Genomic DNA, 20187 nt, shown 5'->3' with positions numbered 1-20187 from the left:
AACTAATAAAAATTAACAAGACCATACTATATATGTGAAACTTGCTAAGATCTGAAAATTTAAATCTGAGGTAATGGATAAATTACTTTTATTTTCAAAGAAGATTTATGTATTTTACTTTATGTGCATGAGTGTTTCGGCTGCACATATTTGTGTACATCACATTCTGAATAATGAGACATCCTCAACAAAATACTAGCAAACCATCCCCACAGCATGCTGAATGGCTCATACATCCATGACCAGGAGTGACTTATCCTAGAGATGCAATGATGGTTCAGCTTATGAAAAAGAAATTGATGTGATATATCATTTTACAGAATAAATATAAAAACCACAAAGTCACCTCAATAATTACGGAACTAACAAAATGCAATCGCTACTCACTATAAAAACTCAACAAAATACACATTAAAAGGAACTTCAGCATGATCCAGAACATATCTAAAATCCCATCACAGGTGTAAGAATCCATGGGGGAAACTGGAATTTCCTCTATAATCATGGCAAGGATGCCCTTTCTGGCTGGCACAACACAATTCTAGCCAGTCTGACTGAAGCAGAAAAATGAATAAGGGGAATCTAAATTAGAAAGGACAAAGTAAAATTATCCCTGCAGATGACGTGACAGCATGTGCAGTAGAGTCCTGAAGAACATGAGATCTGAAAGGGCATGAGGGCTCCTGTGGTCTATCTGCCTCTGCTTCCTACAGTCCAGCGTTAGCCAATGCCTCACTTCAGTCCAAACATCTCTCACCGCAGCCCCGCCCAGGCACTGACAAATTCACTGTGAAATATAACACAGGCATGAGAACTCTTTTTTTTTTTTTTTAAATTTCCACTGCAATCTGTAAACTCTTCTAATCTAGCAGTTTCCTGTTACACAAATAATCTAATTTTGACTGTTTGATCTTTCTTAACTCTGCCATCCCCCAGTAGAGTAAGTTTAAGGAAAAAGAAGTCAAACGTTCAGATATCTAAAGAGGAGAGCCACAGTGTGCTTCCATTTAGCTTTCGCCTTCAGATGACTTTAAAAACAAAACAAAACAAACAAACAAACAAACAAAAAAACACCTTGTAGTTCTTAAAGCAGATTTAGATTTTTTTACTTTTAGAAGTGGCTCTTGTATGTTCTAAGAACACTCAGCTCAGAGACTTCATCTGCATCAGTCTAATATGAGAGTCACTAAACCCAGGGTTAAGTTGGAAAGACTAACCAGGAGGTGCTTTTCAATTGCTTTTCAACTGTTAGGGGACATGTTTACTAACCTGAAGAGGAATGTCAGAAGTATTTCCAGGTTAAGTATCTTCAAAGTATTATATTCTCTTATTTAATAATTATTTTTAAAATTCTATTCTGTCCCTATTATTGTTTTAGCCAATGGAGATAGAAACAAGAATGGAGATCAGGGCATTTCCTCAACTGATCCATTTTGTGTTGCTAAAACGGTATATCTAATTCTGGATACATTATAAATAAGAGAGGTTTATTTAGCTCCTGGTTCTGGAGATTGAAGGCCACAACACCAATCCCCACTGGGCTCTGGAAAGCACCTGTGGGAAAGCCAATATCACATGATGAGATCACACAGGAAGCAAGACTCCGAGGAAAGGCTGACTCCTACTTTTTAACATTCTTCCTGTCATTAAGATTTTTTTATTATTAATTAATTTATTTTTAATTAACTTTGTAGCCCAGCTGTAGTCCCCTCCTTCATCCCCTCCCAATCCTACCTTCCCTTTCTCATCTCCTCCCATGACCCTCCCCAAGTCCCCTAAGAGGTGAGGTCTTCCTCCCCTTCCATCTGACCCTAGTCTCTCAGGTCTCATCAGGAGTGGCTGCATTGTCTTCCTCTGTGATAGCAAGGCTGCACTATCCCCTCCCCCAGGGGGAGGTGATCGAAGAGCCGGCCACTGAGTTCATGTCAGAGACAGTCCCTGCTCCCATTATTAGGGAACCTGCTTGGACACTGAGCTGCCATGGGCTACATCTGTGCAGTGGTTCCAGTTTATATCCATGCATGGTCCTTGGACTATCAGAAAAGACCCCTGTGCCCTGATTTTTTTCTCTCTCTCCTTGTGGAGCTCCCGTTCCCTCCAGGTCTTTTGATCTCCTCCTTCTTTCATAAGATTCCCTGCACTCAGCCTCTGCTTTGATACCCTGCAGGGTAGAGTCTTTCGAGGCCCTCTTGGTAGGCTCCTGTCCTGTTCCCTATTTTCTCCCTCTTCCAACGTGTTTGCCTTTCTGAATGAAGACTGAATATCTTACCCAGGGTCCTCCTTCTTGCTTAGCTTCTTTAGGCGTACAGATTTTAGTATGTTTATCCTGTATTATATGTCTAATATCCACTTATAAATGAGTATATACCATGTGTGTTTTTCTGCTTCTGGGATACCTCACTCAGGATGATCGTTTCTAGTTCCCACCATTTGCCTGCAAATTTCATGATTCCCTTGTTTTCAGTGCTGAGGAGTATTCCATTACTGCACTATACAGCACAGGTGACGGCATTAGGAGGAGGGACCTGAGATGAGGGATGAAGCCTGGGGAGTAAGGTGAGCACTCTTAGGAGAGAAGCCCGTGGCAAATCTTTTCACCTACAACCTTATGAGGTGAGGATGAGAAGACTCTGGTTTTAAGTGGAACTGCCCTTAATAGACACCAAATCAGCCAAAGCTTTGAATTCGAAAAATCCCAGACTTTGAGATTTTCAGACTCTGAAAAATAAATGTTTGCTGCTTTAAAAGCACCTCCCCAAGCATGTGGTGTTTTGCTAGAGCAACTGGAACAAACAAAGGCATAGATACAGTGTGGTGGTCTGAATAGTAATGGCTCCCATAGGCTCAGGTAGATGAGTTCTTGGCCATTAGGGAGTGGCACTACTTGAGAAGGATTAGGAGGTGTGGTCTGGCTTGTGTAGATGTGGCTTTGTTGGAGGAAGTGTTTAACTGGAGGTGGGCTTCGGGGTTTCAGAGGCCCAAAAGGATCCCAGTCTCTCTCTCTCTCTCTCTCTCTCTCTCTCTCTCTCTCTCTCTCTCTCTCCTCTCTCTCTCTCTCCTGCCTGAGGATCCAGATGTAGAACTCTCAGCTACTTCTCCAGCGCCGTGTCTGCCTGAAAACTGCCATGCTCCTCACCATGATGATAATGCACTAACCTCTGAAACAGCAAGCCAGCCCCAGTTAAATGCTTTCCTTTACAGGGGTAGCCACAGTCATGGTATCTCTTCACAGCAACAGAACACTGACTATGACATATAGCATAAGGCCAGAAGGCGGAAAGTGCCCTAAATAAAATAGTCACAGAGGGTCAGGGGCAAAAGCTTGGCAAGTAACAGCCATTGAAGCCCTGACTTATGATGCCTAAATGAGGATAGAAAGTCCTTCCTGGACTATCTGAGGCAAAAGAACTCTTCCAAATTCACTTTATGACTAGGGGGGAGCTCAGGTCAAAAAGCCCAAGTTGTGAAACAATGAAAAGCAGAAAGGCAGACCTGACATTTTTGTAAAGAAAAAAAATTAACTTCCTGTTATGGCAGGATAAGTCATGGGACCTGAAAAATCACACAGACGTAAACATTCACTTGTGTGGATCTGTGCCAGGGAAAAATACAGATCTTTAGCAAGCAAATTCTACGCACAGGTAAGAGCTAAAGCTGCGGACAAGCTCCTAATGCAAAAGAAATGAATCCTGGGGTCACAAATGGACAGAAAACAAGTTTTCTTCTGGGTTCTTCTAACCATCTGCAAAAGTGAAAAAGTCTTGGCAGAAAATCTGGATAGCCAAACTTGAAACAATGACAGGAAGTCTCAGCCTCCATCCCAACCCCGAGACAGAATAAGTTCCATTCCTGCACAGACAAAACCAGAGTCCTCCCTTCCACTCACCAAATCGTTTGAATAGAACTTGCGAAGTGAAGAATACTGGAGAACAATTTATTTGACATTAAGTAGCCTTAGGTTACATAAAGCGTATATTAAAAGTACACACAGCAATTGGAGACTTCTGTCCTAGGCTTAGAAAGGCGGGAAGGATTTCAACAGGCTTGTATCTAGACACAGCAAGTCCTTTTGAGGTCCTATTTTTGCACATTGTCAAAATCCTAAACATTAAATGGGACTGTTGAAGCATGAGCCCTTTTGCCTTTCTTGAGCAGTGGTATAATTATTTACTGGAGAGTGTGGAAATAAACATTGCCAAAAAAAAAAAAAATATCATCAAGATGAGTCTTCCTGTGTGCTCAGGAGAGTCAAGTGTTCTATAATTGTTTCATTCTCTTTGAGATTGTCAGTTGTGTATATTTTAATCTCTGGTAAATTTGTAGTTAACTCTAGGAACACTGATAAAAAAAATGAACAGAAACCACCACAATTTGGGGAAACTAGGGCTGCAAAATGAGTTGGCATGTTGCCCTCTAGTTTTTTTCCCAGGCTTCTCAGAAGGGTGACACTGGCTTCAGCTGACTAAGCTCCAACATCCTAGGGTTCGAACAAGGCTTCTCAAGAGTGCACGCCACAGGTTTCCAAGCGAGGCATGCAGTTTAGTGTGTGTAAGTGACATTTAGCACTCTTCTCCCACTTTCAATATCTTGCAATGCAAGGAAGACCTGCCTTGTTATGATGACGTCAGGAAGGACATTGATTGACTATAATTTTCTCCAGCCATGGATCACTGCATCGCTGGCCAGGTACTAAAACACTGCTGCAATTAAACATTTTGCATTCCTGTTACCCCGACCTGCTTACATAGAAATGATCTTGATTTCTCACATCTGACTCCCAATGAAAAGTGTAACAAAATCACAAATAAGCATATTTAAATTTGTGCAAATAAATGGAATGAATACATTTTCAAAATACCAAATACAGGAAGCTATTACCCAGGATCTGAGATTCATAAGCAAAATATACTAGGTAAAAAAAAATGAAATTGAATATGGGCTTCTGAAAAATCCTCTCCGACTGTGTAAAACAGTTTTCAACATGGGAAAGCTCTCTGCGCTCAGCGTCACACACAGGTGAGGCTAAAAGCAGCAACGAGGTGCTTGCTCTCTTCCTAGATGTGTAAATAGTGGAAGGGGCTAAAGGAAAGCCTCTTGCCCCCAAACAGCTTTGGATGTGGCTGAAAGGAGGGCACAAGGCAACAGGGAGGAAATGACGAGAAGGAAATAGTTCTGTGTCTGGGAGCCATGTGGAATTCCAAGATAAGAAAAACAGTTGCTAATTCGAGTATAAAAGCAGGAAACATGATACACTTACTTCCTTTTATGTAAACACAAGTATATGTGGGGTTGCGTGAAAATTATTTTTCTCTTGCTGAACCACAAAGGCATAAAATCAAACTGCTTCTTTTGGACACCCTGGCTTCTTCTTTTTCTTGTGGACATTATGGCTAATAACACAACAAGTTTAGGGAGCCCATGGCCAGAAAACTTTTGGGGTAAGCTATGTTTCCTTCACTGCTTTTAATTTAAATTAAGAGGCATAGAAATTTTCTGCATAATTTATGACAACAGTGGGAATCAGTCTCTGAGACAATTTGTTTGCCATAACTGTCTAGTGTCAGTTTTCATAAATTTATTTCAAGAAATATACTCATAAAATGTTGTCAGAATAAGCTATAGAAACATTAAAGAAGAATCAGGCATATTAAGTTTCACTGGTATTACCAAAACTTAATTAGGAAATAATGAGATTTTTAAAGTAAAAATTTAGAAAAATATATAGTAGACATTATTGTTAAATGGAATCTAACGCATGAGGTCTTGTTGGAAAATTATATTTTATTTGTTTGAAGGTGATGGATTGTATATTTTATTTCATGAAACCAAGGTGTTCTACAGAGTAGAACAATGTAGTCCATATTAATGTTACTATTTTTACTTTTCAACAACTATTTTTAATTTTAAACAACAAACCTATCCTTGAATGAGTTTAGAGTATGATGAGACAGATAAAAGTGGAATTAAAATGGAATTATGAATCTGAGAAACATAAGCCAGAAATAACATACACTGTTATAATGGAAAAGGAAGAGAAACAACCAAAGTGTGCCTTGGCTGAGGCTGCTCAGCTCAAGGTCTAGGGTCCAGCGATGCTACGAGCAGGCAGTGATGAAGTCCAAACAACCTCCCCTCTCAGCCAGATTTAGGAGACAGGTTCCGGGATGTGTAGGGGTGTTGACATGTGTCTTTGGTTCGAAGAAATTTATAAGTAAAGGGAATAATTTAAGTTAAATCCAGAGGGGACTTTAAAAAGAAACAGGAATTTATTAAGAGATCTATAACCCTAGGATGTGCAAGATGAATTTTCAGTCCTCTCAGAAAACTGCACCAGGCTTCCTGCTGGGACTGGAGGTAGGATTTAGAAGCTACCTGGCGAATACTGAACAGGGAGGGCAACCCGGCCCTGCCCATCTGATGTATTTATCTGCTATCCCAGGTATCTGCATAAAGGGAATTAACTAGCTAATTGCTTTTTAATTAATGTGCTTGCTTCAAGCTTTAAAAGATTTATTGATGATATAGTAATAAAAATTTCATAATAAAATTAGTGAAAAATAAGTTAGTCCTACAAATTGTGGGTAGATATCAGGAGACAAGAAACTTTTGAATTCTGGATGGTCTAGCAGTACATTTGTGAAAATATCATTTACTGTCCTTGTTTATATTAAATTATGAAAACAACTAGAATTCATCTAAGTAAACTTTATCATCATAAAACAATTGTAAATTTCAAAATTAAGTCATCCCCAGTGTAAGAATTAACACAGAAAAGCCAGTTCTGTCTTTTGAAACTATTCAAGTTAATCTCCAGGTTTATATAGGAAAAATAAATCATTTTTCATTGGCTGGAGCACAGATGTTTTTCATTAAAATCAGCCTTACATTAATAAGATGCTCATTTGGAGTTCTTTCTTTTATCCTAGCAGTGAAATGTTTTAATAAGGAAATCTGTGCTTAAGATGGAATTGAAGATTCCTGTGTCAAAGATACATGTTAATCCTCCCTTCTCTTGGCATGTAGATATGAGAATAGTGAAAACTAAGAGCGTGCTGCATTGCTATACTTTTAAACCAAAGCAAGAATGGTGAACTGAATATATGTTTGATTGCTTGTGTGAGACAAGTAAAAGATGGAATTATTATTTCTTGGGTAAAATTGTGAAGTGTAAAATGTAATTATAAATTTAGTATATGAAATGTAAATCTTTTCTATTTCCATTTCTGTGTTGCATCTGAATTGATACCCATTTTGATCAGTGGTCCTTTCAAAATATTACTTTGAAAATCACATGCAAACCAAGTATGGTGGCACTCACCTATAATCCCAGCACTCAGAGAGGAAGAAGCAGGTGGATCTCTGTGAGTTTGAGGCCAGCCTGGTCCACAAAGCGAGTCCAGGACAGCCAAGGCTACACAGAGAAACCTTGTCTCTAAAAACAAACAAACAAAACAAAACAAAAAAATATGTGCAAGGCAGTAGAATCTGCTTCCAAAAGGGTTCTTTTGTGTAGCCCTTTGAAGTAAGAGAATTTAAAACTGGCATAGACTATAACAACTCACACAAGGAGCCATAGGAGCTCCTCACACTTAACATATTGAGATGCATAAAAAATTCAAAATATAAGTTTCTGGTTTACTTAATGAATGCAAAAAAAGCAAGCAGCGATACTCAGTTGTCACAAGCGATGGCAGCTCGCCCTGTTTCAATGCTAGCATTCAGTCAGACCTAGTAAAAGCTGTGCGAGCACTAACCCCTCGGTTATCCGTTACCCAAAGTGGCCTGAGACTGACAGTGCGGATGATTCCACCTCACTTCCACCTCTACTCTTTAATGCTCTTCCCTTCTCTGTAGACCATCCCATAGAAGTGGCAGGAAGCAGAGACCCCCAAAGTCTGTTGGGCCGACAGGCGGCAGTGTTATGGGACTCACATGTTCTCTTAGGACTTGGGAGTCCTTGCAAGACACGTCTGCTTCCCTCTGCTGTCTTATCACTGCTAATGTTGTTTTTCCTCCAGTTTGGCTGTGAAAAGCTGATATAATACATTGGTGTGTGGGCTTGCGTGTATTCATCTAACTGATCTTCCCCCAAAATATTACTTTCCGTTTAAAAGGATTGCATTCTGGGATGTGCTTAGGTGTTCCTACATATGCAAATAAAAGACGATAAATTGATCAATGAACAGTATCAGTAACTCCTACTTTATCATATGTTATCATTATAATATACAAAATGAGCAAGAATGGGAATGTGCTATAGAAGTTGAAACAGGATGAGATAGTCCCTGAATCAGCTTTTGAGAAAAATGGTATATTGCCTATTCCTAGAAGATCAAATAGATTTCAAATAAAAAAGCACGTCTAAGGACGACACTCTGATCATTCTTTTCTGACATGTTAACTCAGCCTCCTTCAGCTCATTCACTCCTCTGAAGCTTTGTCTGGCCTTATCAGCCAATGGAGCATGATGATATGGGGAAGACATTGCCTGAGACTTTTGGGGCACCCGGAAGAACTGTTATCAGTGGGCATGAGAAGTAAAAACACTAGGGCCTGTGTGCAAGGATGCAAATGGCTGACCAGAACATCCATATATGAAAGTTACAGGGACAGAATCGGAAAGTCAGAACGGAGGCAGACCTCTCTAAGATTCTGAGTAGAAGTGTGAGTTGATTCGGCAGACGTCTTGCACTGCTGTGACTCCAGGGCTCCTCACCTCCAACCCTCTTTGGGTCTCTCCCTAAGGTTGGAAATAGCTTGTGAGGTCTGAGGATAGTTGTACCCGATAGTTATTAGAGGTACAAGAGGGAGCAGACCAGGAGTTCTCCATTAAGGGCCTCTGCTGACATCTACTGACAAGTGGGATTTGGCTGCTGTAGGGATGTTTTGCTCTCCCTGTCTTCACTGTGGGGACCCTTTGATGCAAAACCAGGTTCTAGTGATCTGTGCACTTCTGACTAAGAATACGATTTTTCTTTTCTGTGGGGCTGTCTGTTCGGTCTACGGACTCCCCTTCCGCTTCTTTCCCATCTGTCTGTGTGGAGCACCTCTAACATACTCCTATAATCCTGGAACTTTGGGAGCCCAGCTCTTGTTCTGCCCTTCTGGCACACAGGGCTTCTCAGGGAGGCTTGTTCTCCTCTCTACATGTTATCACTTGGGAGTCTAGGTGTGGGTACCAGCTGCTGGAATCCCTTGAGGCCCGTGTGAAGATGGATAGATGGAGGAATGGTCTCGTTTGCAGAGGTCTCCTTGCTCAGATACTGTAAAGCTGTTCTCTTTCTCTCTCCAGAACTTCTCTTTACAGTGCTCATGAAAAACCACACAGGTTATACTCACTTTTCTGCTACTATTTATGGCAAGAACTTATACTTTTGAGCTCTTTAGGCTTCTAGAATTTTGAAGCTGAAACATAAAAAGAAACAAACCACAAACATCATCTTGGTTATAAAATACCTAGTTGTTGCAGTGCAGCGCTGGCTTTCAAAATGATGTTCTGGTTTAGGAGTAGAAGACCTGTGACTGTGCATTCTCGCTAATTTCCTTACTCCTGTCTGAGGTAGCTAAAGGCACAGAGGTTCACAAAAGTGATATGTTTGGGAGCCAGGGCTGGCAAGGGGTGGGAGGCTTAGCTAAGATTCCTTAGCCTATAAAAAGTGTTATGCCTCAACCTATGGCAAAGAATGTGTCCTAGCCTGTGGGGGAAAATGTGGCTTTTAGGGGTCTAGCAAGAAGATAAGATTCTTAGGATGGTAGTGCATGCTTCTCCATGATGTTCTTTCAAATAGCAAGCAAGCAGAGCCCATATTTTAAGCTCATTTCTTCATTCATATATAAAAAAAACTTTTTCAACAGTTACACACTATTGCACATGAATAGCCTACTAATTATTTTCTTATGTCTGTTACTAGGAACTTTGAAGTGTTTACAAATGAAGGGTCTTCAAACCCCTGTATCTAGATCCCATCTCTCCCTGGGCTCCATGGAGCTGAAGTTGTCATTGAGGTAGAGCTCTCAAGGCTTTATGTCCTTTGTGGTGCATCATGGTTCTCTAGGCTTCTGCACTGGAATCACGAGAGCTGTCTTCTCTTGCTTTGGCTAAGTTAGATCTGGTATCAATGTCATGAAAGCCTTTTAAGACAAGGCAGAAGTGGCCATTACTTTTTGACTACCTGAAACAGTTTATGTAGAATTTCTTAATCGTGGGAAGGTAGGTGCCCACAGGGGTGAAGGGAGCCACAGAGGCCAGAGGTGTTGACTCCATCGAGAGCTGGAGTTACAGATGGTGCAACTGCAACTGTAGAGCTTTTTACACGCTAACCAGCAGTCCATTTTACTTATGAAAATCACTAACAATTCAACAGTTGCCCACTAGATGGCGGCCTCTACTAACTGTTCACAGTATTTACAGCGTTGCGGTCACTGAAAACCTTGCTCGATTTTAAGACCCTCGATATATATTTATATATGTGATAAACAAACTAAAATCTGTACACATAAAGAAGCTAAGCAAGAAGGAGGACCCTGGGTAAGATGATCAATCCTCATTCAGAAAGACAAATGGGACGGACATAGGAAGAAGGAGAAAATAGGGAACAGGACAGGAGCCTACCGCAGAAGGGCCTCTGAAAAACTCTACCCAGCAGAGTAGCAAAGCAGATGCAGAGACTCATAACCGAACTTTGGGCAGAGTGTGGGGAATCTTATGAAAGAAGGTGGGGATAGAAAGACATGGAGGGAACAGGATCTCCACAAGGAAAGCAACAGAACCAAAACATCTGGGCCCAGGGGTCTTTTCTGAGACTGATACTCCAACCAAGGACCATTCATGGAGATAACCCAGAATCCCTGCACAGATGTAGCCCATGGCAGCTCAGTGTCCAAGTGGGTTCCCTAGTAAGGGGAACAGGGGCTGTCTCTGACATGAACTCAGTGATTGACTCTTTGATGACCTTCCCCTGATGGGGAAACAGTCCTACCAGGCCACAGAGGAGGACAGTGCAGTCAGTCATGATGAGACCTGATAGGTTAGCATCAGATGGAGGGGGAGGTGGACCTCCCCTCTCAGTGGACTTGGGGAGGGGCATGAGAGGAGAAGAGAGAGAGAGGATGGGATATGGAGGGAGGGGGGGAAGGGGGCTACAGCTGAGGTACAAAGTGTATAAACTGTAATTAATTAAAAAATAATTAATTTTTTAAAAAGACCTTAGAGTTGGAAGGTGAGGGAGGGGTGATGGTTGGGGCACAGGGCAAACACCTTGAGCGTGTTAGGCAGCTGTCAGCACGAGGGCTGGAGTTCTGGAGGGCTTAGATGCCAGCCTCTTGCTGGTTCCATAGGCGAAAATTACCAACCTAATATAGCTATGCTTAATTTATGTGCTGTATCTCACCAGTATTAGTTCCTTCTGCCTCCAAAAGAACTGCAGTTTGATTGTTTTTCTCATTGACTGGAACATATAAAAATTATAAGAAGCAGTGTTGTGGCTTTGTTTTATTTCCTAAAGTTGTCAGTTGAGAAGATTGATAGTTTTTAAAGAAACACTGTCCGCACCAGTGTCTTTATAGTGAGAGGGGCATTTTGGTCTATGGTAGGCTTTTTTTTTTTTAAAGTTTCTAACATTCACTGTCGGAAACCTCACGGAAAGGATTGCATATGTGAAATGTTAAATTTGTGTGAGCAATAGATGCTGTGATCACCATGTCACTTTCTGAATTATGCACTTTAGTTAGAATCCCTGGGGAAAACAACTGGAGAAACAGGCTGCGATTCAGTTATGACCTCACACTTTCCCCCCGTTTCTGCATTTCTTGCAGTGCAGATGCCCAGAAACGTGAAAAGGTAGACAAGTTCTGGGCAGCTGGGGCGGTGTTCGTAATTCTAGTGTCAACACTGGTGATGGTTAAATGTTTTAAACATTCTGCGTGCTTGTTGAGGTGATGGGAATTAGTGCAACGATTTCAGAGATGGATGTTGGACTCCATTATGAGTTAGGCAGTGCTGTTTTATTTCTGTTTGAGCATTTTATGCACGTATCTACTGTGTTTGATCAAACCCGCCCCTATTTTCTCCCTTTTAATTCTTCCTGTAGCCTCTCCATCACTATTCTCTCTAATTTCATGTGTCCTGGAGATGCCAGAACATTCCTGGGAGTCGGATAGGATCATCGCCTGGAGAGGGGGCAGCCCCTCAAGGAGGGCATCTCTAAAGGGAGCAGACAGACCTTCCCATCTCCCCACAGTCGTCAATTGCCAATGGCCCTTTCAGCTACTAGTTCAGCTCACTCCCACTCCTTTCCGAGACTTTGTCTAGCTTGATCTTGCACAGTCTTGTATACACTGTCGCGGCTGCTGTGAGTGTACACATGCAACTGCCATGCTGTACCCAGCAAACAGTTTTGTTGCGGCTGTCCTCTCCTCCAGTCAGACGCCCACACAGTGCACTCTGCCGAGTAACCGGTTTTCTCCTGTCAGGCTAACTTCACTTCGCAGAAATAAAGTAAATATATTCCTTTAGTGTCATCTTTTATTCTTCGCTATATTCTGAAATTTTTGGAGCCTTTGGTCAGACCTTGGTGGTGATTGAGTCTACACAGAAAAGCCAGGCTATGTAGCAGGCACATTTGATTTCTCCTCCTCTCACGCAATGACAGGTGTCTGAATTACCGAATTAAATCAAATGTTTTCTGACACGTAAACCTTAAATCTGGTTTCAATACCATAAAATGAGGAATTTGAACCATGTCTTTTGTTTGTTTGTTTGTTTTTACTTTTGTTCTTCTCAGACAAGAGTCTAACCAAGCTGGTCTCTGTCTTACTGTGTGGCTCAGTCTGGCTTCAAACTCATGGCAACCTTCCTGTCTCAGCTTCCTGATAAGGGGATTACTGACCGGTGACATTATGGCTTGAGCAAGACATTATTAAGAACTGTTTTTTTCTAAGCTGAAACCCATTTCTGTGATTCTTTCTATATTCAAAACTGTTGGGACTTAAAGTTCTCTGCTCGAGCTAATTAATCCAGGAAACATATCTAGAGAGCACACAGTGAGGCGTTTTCACTGCTCTTCCAGAGAGCAGTCTACTAGAGAGTCTGGGACTAAACTGGCACAATATTTAGGTCTTTTGCCTCCTTTTAGTTTGAGATGATGATGATGATGATGATGATGATTATTATTATTATTATTATTATTACCTTAAACGTAAGACAATAAGACATGAGCAAAGAATTTAGCAATTCCTTGGGCCCTAATCCTCAGCTGACCCTGGGTGTGATGGCACTGTTCTTGCCAGTTCAGTCTCCCCATAGCTCCAACTAGTCAGTGGGGTAACCCTCGCATTTCCCTTGGGGGGGGGGTGAAAGCAGTGACATCACACACTGAAAACATTGCCCAGAGGCTGGGTCTGGGGCTTAGGGGATAAAGCTAACAACACAAGCGTCAGAGTGTCTCTCATCCTCACTGATGTCTTCTGAGATGTGGATCTGCCAGGACAGAGGCTGCTCCCTTCACGACTATCTGTGTATATCTGTGGTCCCTCCTTCTATATCTTAGGTACTCTCTATGCTAAACAAATGAGTTGCTCAATCTTTCTGGGGCAGCTGGTTGCTAAGCATTTTACCTGTAGTCCCTGGTCATTTTGATGATCTAGGGATAGAAATCTTCCTTGTCTACTTATTTCTCTATAGTCAGTTCTCCTTGGTTTCCTTGTTTATTTCTGCCACCTATTAAATTTTTATTTTCTTGGCTATTCTTACCACACATCTTTAAACACAATCTGTTGCTTTTGAGTCTGGGGTTTCTAGGGATGGGAAAGTGCCCCTACTTCCCAAGGAGTGTTTTTTAGCTCCTCCTGTAAAGTCTATATTTATTTAATTTTGACATGACAAATAAGTATCTCAGAAATACTTAAATTCAACATCTTTCCAATGTGTGTTCTATCCCAAGACCAACCTTCTCCCTCTCTTTCCTGTCTCCTGTAGACACTAGGATCCATTCTTGCTTGGCCACACCTCCATCCTTGGGCTATGTTGACTCCGTGTGCCCAAGTGTGCCGCTCTCAGTGGTTGACTTTATTTTCAATTAGGCAGATGGGGGGGGGGATATATTTTTTAATATTTTAAATTTTCCTGTCTTGAAGGTTTTCTGCTGTTCCAACCTGCCTCCTCTTTCCTTCCCGGTATGGTTTCCACAAGGCACCTCACCTTCCCCATTCTTTCTTTCTAAAAATGGGTTTAGGATAGAATCCATGTTCCTTATAACTTGCCTACTTACGTGCCTAACTGGTGATGTTTGCAGTCTTGGAGTTAGTGATCATCATTATAACCTAAGAACATTTTTGTTCCCACCAAAGGAATTCTCTGTCTGTTTATGCTGCCCCTGCCTCCCCTAGCCACAGACTTAGGCAAGCCTGGCTTGCTTTACCTCTGCAGTCTTGCCAGTCCTGGCTGGCTCACACATGTGCAGGTGTTTCACAGGTGATCTCTCATGGCTGGACTCTGCCTCAGAGAAAGGCTCCTCGCCAAGGCTTCTCCACATGCCCACATGTGGCTTGTGAGCCTCCTTCCGCTGGCTGCGTGTGTGCTGATGGACTAGATGGCCTCTCTAGTATTTTCATGGTTTTTCTGGATCTGACTCCATAAAGGTTTATCATAAAGCTAGAGAGATAAGTTCACACATCTATATTCCAGCACTTGGTTTCTAGGTAACTTGAACTTTGGATATTGGTCAGTCTTCTGTGTTGAAATTATATTATTTTATTTGTTCCTTTTGATTTCCTCTATTTTTAATACTGGAAAATGCTGCTTTTCAGGGCCATCATTGTCAAGGCATTACAGAATTTCTAAAAGTTCTTTAAATTCAGAATTCTGGGTTTAATGGCACTGACAAAGTTAATTTTGGATCATTTTGTACAAAAATAAGACTAATTTTTAGATTTGATTATGTTTGTTTGATTTTAAAAATCATATCCGATGCTATGAAATCTCTGAGAACATTGAACTCCAATGCCATGACTACTCACTTTTGTGAGGAAGATTTTGGGGCAACAGTACTGGCTTTGGCAGCTTTGTCCTAAATTACGTTAGAATTTAGAAGCCATCTCATAAAGCATTTAGTATATGGTTAGCATAGAATGTTTGGGGAACTTATGCTGTATTTGTATGTGAACATATTGCCAATAACAACAAAGACAGCTTTGCCACCCCACATCCACCTGGCAATAGCAGGTGGAGGGACACTGTAAGATGAATCCTGAAGTCAGGCAGCAGTGATTGTACTTGTTTACTTATTTACATTTTTCTCTGCGTTCTAGATATTCTACATTCTGCAAGAATAAGCTGGAAAAGGCAATTACAAACCTAATTACCCACCATTTAAAAAAATGAAATCAGTGAGAAATTAAACAAATTCACCCACATTTATTCAACAAGCAAAGGGAAAAGGCTGGGTCTGCACTTATACTGCCTTATACTTAATGAGCATTTGCTAGCCAATAGCTACCTCAAAATAGAGTTGCTGAGAAAATTCATCAGATAATTGGCTCACGGTTTGGGGTTGGCAGTTCAGCACGGGGTCACAAAAATGCCATATGGTTTCCCTCATGGTTCGGTGGGGTTTGCCAGCACCTGAGTGACCTGGAGCAACTCACTCACAGTGTCATGTCAAGGATAGAAGGCTCTTGGTCAGAGTCATAGGGATAGCACACAGGGTAGCACTGTGTATTCCAGTGGCCACCACTCTAGCCTTGCTTATTCCTGTGTCCACCATGGAGAGGTCTCCAGACCAATCAGGCTAGAAGCTAAAAGGCTCATGCAGTTTAGACCTGAACTTAAAAAGCTTCAGTTCCATTGTATCCCATTGGGCAAGTGAGTCCCACTGATAGCCCAGGGGGTAAGGAATAGATTTCTGCCTGCTAATGGGATTAAAAGCAAAGACTGTGCCCATGGCCCCAAGAGCAAAGCCTCCAAAAGCGTATTTCCAGTCTTTGGCTCTTGGCTTGCAGAATCCTTGTAGAGGCAACTTAATACATACCTTGACCTTTCTCACTTTTGTGTGAGAAGACAGTACTTGGAATGGTTTTCTAAAAAGGAGATCCCCCGACAACTAAACTCACATCAAGATATAAGGAAAAGTATGTGAAAGATCAGAGGATTGGAAAGAGTGACGGGCTTTGAGACAGAGAGCAAACAGCACAGTTTGGAGTTGGCTCATGGAGGGGGAGATGAGGAATGCGCTGAGCAGTGGGCGTGGAGGGGCTTCAACTCCCCGGAGAGGTTTTCTATCTGGAGTAGGGTGCCAGCCACTCCACTCCGCTCGATAAGAATACGCTTCCCGTCTGTAAGGGGCAGCCTTTCAAAGTGAGATAGGACTTGCCTGAAGAGGAACTGAGAACACACCCAGGCTCTGCGAGTGGGGCACGGGGTGTGCAGTGGGAAGTGTGTGTCAGTTAGGGAGGCAGGGTTCGCCGCCATGGCGCAGACTGGGAGAGCAGCCTGAGCTGGAACCCGAGCGTCTGCGCCTGGCACTTCTACGTGAGTCGGGGATCTGAGGGTCCGGGAGTTCAGGAAATAGGACATAAATCAGTCAGCCCTCCAGATGGTTCTGTCTCTGCACTTCCTCAGATACAGCGCAGGAAGTGAGGTGGTGCCGTGATGCCTGCAGGTGGTGACAAATCCGTGTGACCCAGCAAAGCAGACAGAGGGAGAAAAGCACGTTTAACGTTGGGATGGCCTTCTTTGCCAAGGGGCACATTAACTACAATCATAATTCAAGAGGAAATGAACCGTGGGCGTTTGCAGCTCTGTAAGAGACTCTTAATTTCTAAAGATGATAAACAAGAGTGAACAATACTTTTGTAGCTTTCTGTTTGCATAAATGGAATCCTGATCATTCCCTATTTCCCTAAATCAAAATGTTAAAAATTCCGCACTCATTTCAAGAACTACAGTTCATACTCTGCCCTGGGTTTTTAACTAAGTGTGTTTGAAATTAGACTATCAATTTATTGGCTGATTCTTTGTTTCAGAGGACCTTATAATGTCCTTCACCGTGTCCATGGCGATTGGGCTTGCCATCGGAGGATTTCTCTGGGCGCTGTTCGTTTTCCTGTCTCGAAGAAGAAGGGCCAGCGCGTCCATCTCACACTGGAGTCCCACCAGGCGACCCAGGTCTTCCTACAACCACGGCCTCAACAGACCTGGATTCTACCGCCACAGCGGCTATGAACGTCGAAGCAACCTGAGTTTGGCTAGCCTCACTTTCCAGAGACAAGCTTCCCTGGAGATGGCAAATTCCTTCCCCCGGAAAGCAAGCTTCAGGGCTTCCACTTTCCACCCCTTCCTGCAGTGCCCAACACTTCCCGTGGAAACTGAGAGTCAGCTGATGACCCTGCCTGCCTCCGCCACCCCATCCACCCTCAGCACGGTGCACAGCGCGAGCCGGCCGGACTTCCGCTGGTCCAGCAGCAGCCTGAGGATGGGCCTTTCCACACCGCCCCCACCGGCCTATGAGTCCATCATCAAGGCATTTCCCGATTCCTGAGTCTGAGCTCTTGTTGTTTTTAATCATTTTAGAAATGTCTCTTCTAGAAAGGAAATGATATATACGATAAACAGAATCTGTGGGCCATGGTCCCCAATGACTGATTTCCTAGTTGATAGGTTCATGAATGCTGGATATTACCAAGTAAGGCAAAGTTTCTTTTGAACATGTTTTTCTTACTTAAATCTCACAAAAATATTATTCTCCCAAAAAGTTCTGTATTTATGTATTTTGAATTCAGTGTGAGGCATTGAACTAAAGATACTGACTAAAGATTCAGACATACAAATTATGCACATTTGTATGTTTTAGGTTAAGAAGACTTTAGACTTTTGTTTAGGGTTACAGTCTCCATTCAGTTGCCCATGTAAGTGCTGACAGGCAAAACCCACTAAAATAAGGGATTTTAATGTTACTTTCTAGGTGATGATTGAGCCACCAGCGTCTAGAATCTTAAGAACTTTTATGTTGTGCATTTACAAGATGATGGAACAGAGGACATTCTAAATTCCTCAGTTATGTGTGAGAATCAAGCAGAGATGCTGAGCTCTGTTGACATCAGAGGATGGTTCAGTCTTGATATTTGTTTTTTTCCCAGATAGGGTCATTTTGTAGTTCTATCCATCTCGTTAATGCAAAACAATTGGATGTAGTAAGAGGATTTAACATGACGGTCGTGGTAACGTACTCAACACAGCAGCAGCACCTCCCATTCAGTTCTAAGCACAAGTTTTTATTTCACATAGAGTGACCTTTCTCTTGGATTGGATCTAACTAGAAAAGAATTTTATCTAGGAGAGTGGTTCTTAACCCGTGAGTTCATGACTCCTTTGGGGGTCAAAATACACTTTCACAACGGTCACCTAAGACTGTTGGAAAACACAGATATTTACAATACAACTTACAATAGTAGCAACATTACAGTTACAAAGTAGCAATGACATAATGTTATGGTTGGGAGGTCACCACAACAAGAGGAACCGTATTGATGGGTTGCAGCGTCAGGAAGGTTGAGAACCACTGCTCTAGGGGAATATTTCCTGTTAACTGCAGTCAAAAAAGGGTGGTTCTGCCGAGACAGTCACAGTGAAAACATGTTGCAACCCTGGACAGCAATTCCTCCTGGGTTATCTCTACCCACAGGCAACCATTGTGTGGGTAATGCTCTGTGAACCCCAGCCCCACATTCTCCAATGTCTTCCTAAGGTGATTAAAGCAGGCTAAAAGGTCGCTGTTTCACGTATTTGCCCAGGGTGTCTATAGCAACAGGTGAAGACATCTTTAATGTGGGCACCAGAGACTTTGGCCCTTTTTCTTCAGGGAGACGAGTTCACCGGGGTATTATTTGGAAATCTGGTATTTCATATTTGACATACTGAGTATTTAGCTTGTGCAATTGTTTATTTTTCTGTGTATTAGGGTTTTCAGTGATACCCAGTGGTCCCAGCTAATGGTGTCTGAATGTAGCTCAAGAACATGTCTTTGCATAAAAGATCCTGATAGCTTTTCATTATTAGCTCTATAGAATTTGTGCTACCTATTGTTCCTCAAGAGAAATTAGTCTTCAAAATGCCTGCCAAACATACTTTGCAATTAAATATGTAAGAGAAAAAGGAAGTAAAATTATAAGGCAAAATAAGAAGCTGAGAGGAGAGCTGATGTGTTGGCAGCTGATTTTTTTTTTTTTTTTTTTTTTTTAACTAAGGAAATACAGAAACTGCAGCACAGCCGGGTAAGATTTCATGAGAGCTTCGGCTCAGTAACAAGGCTAATTTCAGGTTGCCTGTCATCTTCAGTGTTTAACATGAGAAGGAAAAGAGGCATGCTTTGTATCAATGATTTATATTGTGAATGAAAACTGTTCCTATCTCCTCCCAAGGGAAGGAAATGAGAGCAGAGGTCCTTCGGTTCATTTAGCAGAATTTTTGCCTGAGCCCCAGCCCCAGGTATAAAATGACCAAGAGGAGTATTTTATAAATATTGTGTATTGTATGAAATATGAAGTTAAAACCAAACTAGAAGTGTTTTTAGTTATAATTTTTTATTTGAAATGTTTTGTCAATTATGAAATTAAATGTATATTAATTTCAAATTCACAGCTTATTTCTTGACCAATACAAAAACTTTCAATCAGGAAGTAAGGAATTTGTAAAACTAAAATGTAAAACAGAGAAGTATATAATTTTTTGAGACAGTCTCACTATTACCATCATCTGACCTAGAGCTTTCTAGGTAGACAAGGCTAGCCTAGAACTCAGGGGACTGATTGCCTCTATGTTCTGTGTGGTAGCATTAAAGCCTTACACAACCACGCTTGCCTGTTAAAAATATCTAATGAAGAAATAATGTGGAGTTTAACAATTTTTGATTGACTATGGTAAGGTGTAATTCCTGTAATACCTCTAATTGCAGAAATCAGGAGGTGGAGGAAAGATTTCATGACTTCATTAAATCTATCCTGGATTATACAACAAGATCTAATTAAAAAAAAACTACTTATTCTTTTATTAATTACAGTTTATTCACTTTGTATTCCAGCTGTAGCCCCATCCCTCATTCCCTCCTAATCCCACCCTCCCTCCATCATCTCTTTCTGTGCCCCTCCCCAAGTCCACTGATAAGGGAGGTCCTCCTCCCCTTCCCACTAACCCTA

General features: G+C 41.8%; 1 protein-coding gene across 1 annotated transcript; it reads left to right on the top strand.

Moving 5' to 3' along the window:
• Window positions 1–5280: 5280 nt before the first annotated feature.
• Myct1 (MYC target 1) lies at window positions 5281–19231 on the top strand. Its single transcript, XM_021663708.2, has 2 exons — window positions 5281–5438; window positions 17020–19231. The coding sequence occupies exons 1-2, from the start codon at window positions 5282–5284 to the stop codon at window positions 17532–17534; spliced, it is 672 nt and encodes a 223-aa protein (XP_021519383.2). The 5' UTR covers window position 5281; the 3' UTR covers window positions 17535–19231.
• The last annotated feature ends 956 nt before the right edge of the window (window positions 19232–20187 follow it).

This window comes from Meriones unguiculatus, chromosome 20, assembly GCF_030254825.1.
Source record: "Meriones unguiculatus strain TT.TT164.6M chromosome 20, Bangor_MerUng_6.1, whole genome shotgun sequence".
In the NCBI taxonomy this organism is placed as follows: domain Eukaryota; kingdom Metazoa; phylum Chordata; class Mammalia; order Rodentia; family Muridae; genus Meriones; species Meriones unguiculatus.
Note: the sequence above shows the minus strand (reverse complement) of the source record. Positions and strands in the feature narration are given on the sequence as shown.